Genomic DNA, 983 nt, shown 5'->3' with positions numbered 1-983 from the left:
GTCTAGGGCCTACCTACTGGGATCTTTTGAATCCAAGGTGGATTACTAGTAATATAGATCTCTATTATGTATAATTTTTTCCATCTAGGGCCTACCTACTGGGATCTTTTGAATCCAAGGTGGATTACTAGTAATATAGATCTCTATTATGTATAATTTTTTCTATCTAGGGCCTACCTACTGGGATCTTTTGAATCCAAGGTGGATTACTAGTAATATAGATCTCTATTATGTATAATTTTTTCTATCTAGGGCCTACCTACTGGGGTCTTCTGAATCCAGAGTGGAGTTTGTGTAACATGGGTCGTCGCCAGTCACCTGTAGATATTGATCCATCGACATTGTTGTTTGACCCTCATTTAAGACCCATCCACGTAGAGAAAAGCAGGGTGAGTGAAACATTCATGTAAACACCGTGTTATAGCAATAATGAAAATTTCAGAATCGAAATTGGATCCCAATGAACGCAATGAACAACCATGAACTACTGTCAAGCCTCCTAGTTGTAGATTTAAACCTATTGCTGATAAAATTAATATATTTTTCATACAACTTGTTGTTTTGTCAAAATAAACTCCTTGATTTTGGATTAAGAATAATTATCCTTATTCCCGAATATTTTTCAGCAAGGTTTCAGATTTCGGAAACGTTTACAATCTCCACAACAATATTGCCTGTCTGGTCCACTTAAACATAATACTATCTAATCAAAAACACCTTAGGTGTGAAAAAAATATGCGACCAAATAAGGATTAAGTGTGCGACTTAAAGGAATGAAATCAAAATTTGCAGTCAAACTGGTAGCTACACTTATAGCATTGATAAGAATTTTACAGCAAATATTCGTTCATTAGTTAGCCAAGCCGCTTCTTTTGTTCAACTTGAGGTGTGACGATGAGTGAAACAAAATATGCGGCCTGGCTAACTAATGAATGAATATTTGCTGTAAAATTCTTATCAATGCTATAAGTGTAGCTACCAGT

At 35.4% G+C, this 983-nt stretch overlaps 1 protein-coding gene across 1 annotated transcript in view; it reads left to right on the top strand.

Annotated features, from left to right (window-relative positions):
* Nucleotides 1-251: 251 nt before the first annotated feature.
* The window catches only part of LOC106474156 (putative carbonic anhydrase-like protein 2), a gene marked incomplete at its 3' end in the record, with an annotated part of 33,555 nt that continues 32,823 nt past the window's right edge, over nt 252-983 (top strand). Inside the window, exon 1 of the mRNA XM_013934846.2 lies at nt 252-389. Within this exon, the coding sequence (XP_013790300.2) occupies nt 300-389 (90 nt within the window). The remainder of the gene's footprint in view (nt 390-983) is intronic.

Source organism: Limulus polyphemus, unplaced genomic scaffold, assembly GCF_000517525.1.
Source record: "Limulus polyphemus unplaced genomic scaffold, Limulus_polyphemus-2.1.2 Scaffold6884, whole genome shotgun sequence".
Taxonomy (NCBI): Eukaryota; Metazoa; Arthropoda; class Merostomata; order Xiphosura; family Limulidae; genus Limulus; species Limulus polyphemus.
Note: the sequence above shows the minus strand (reverse complement) of the source record. Positions and strands in the feature narration are given on the sequence as shown.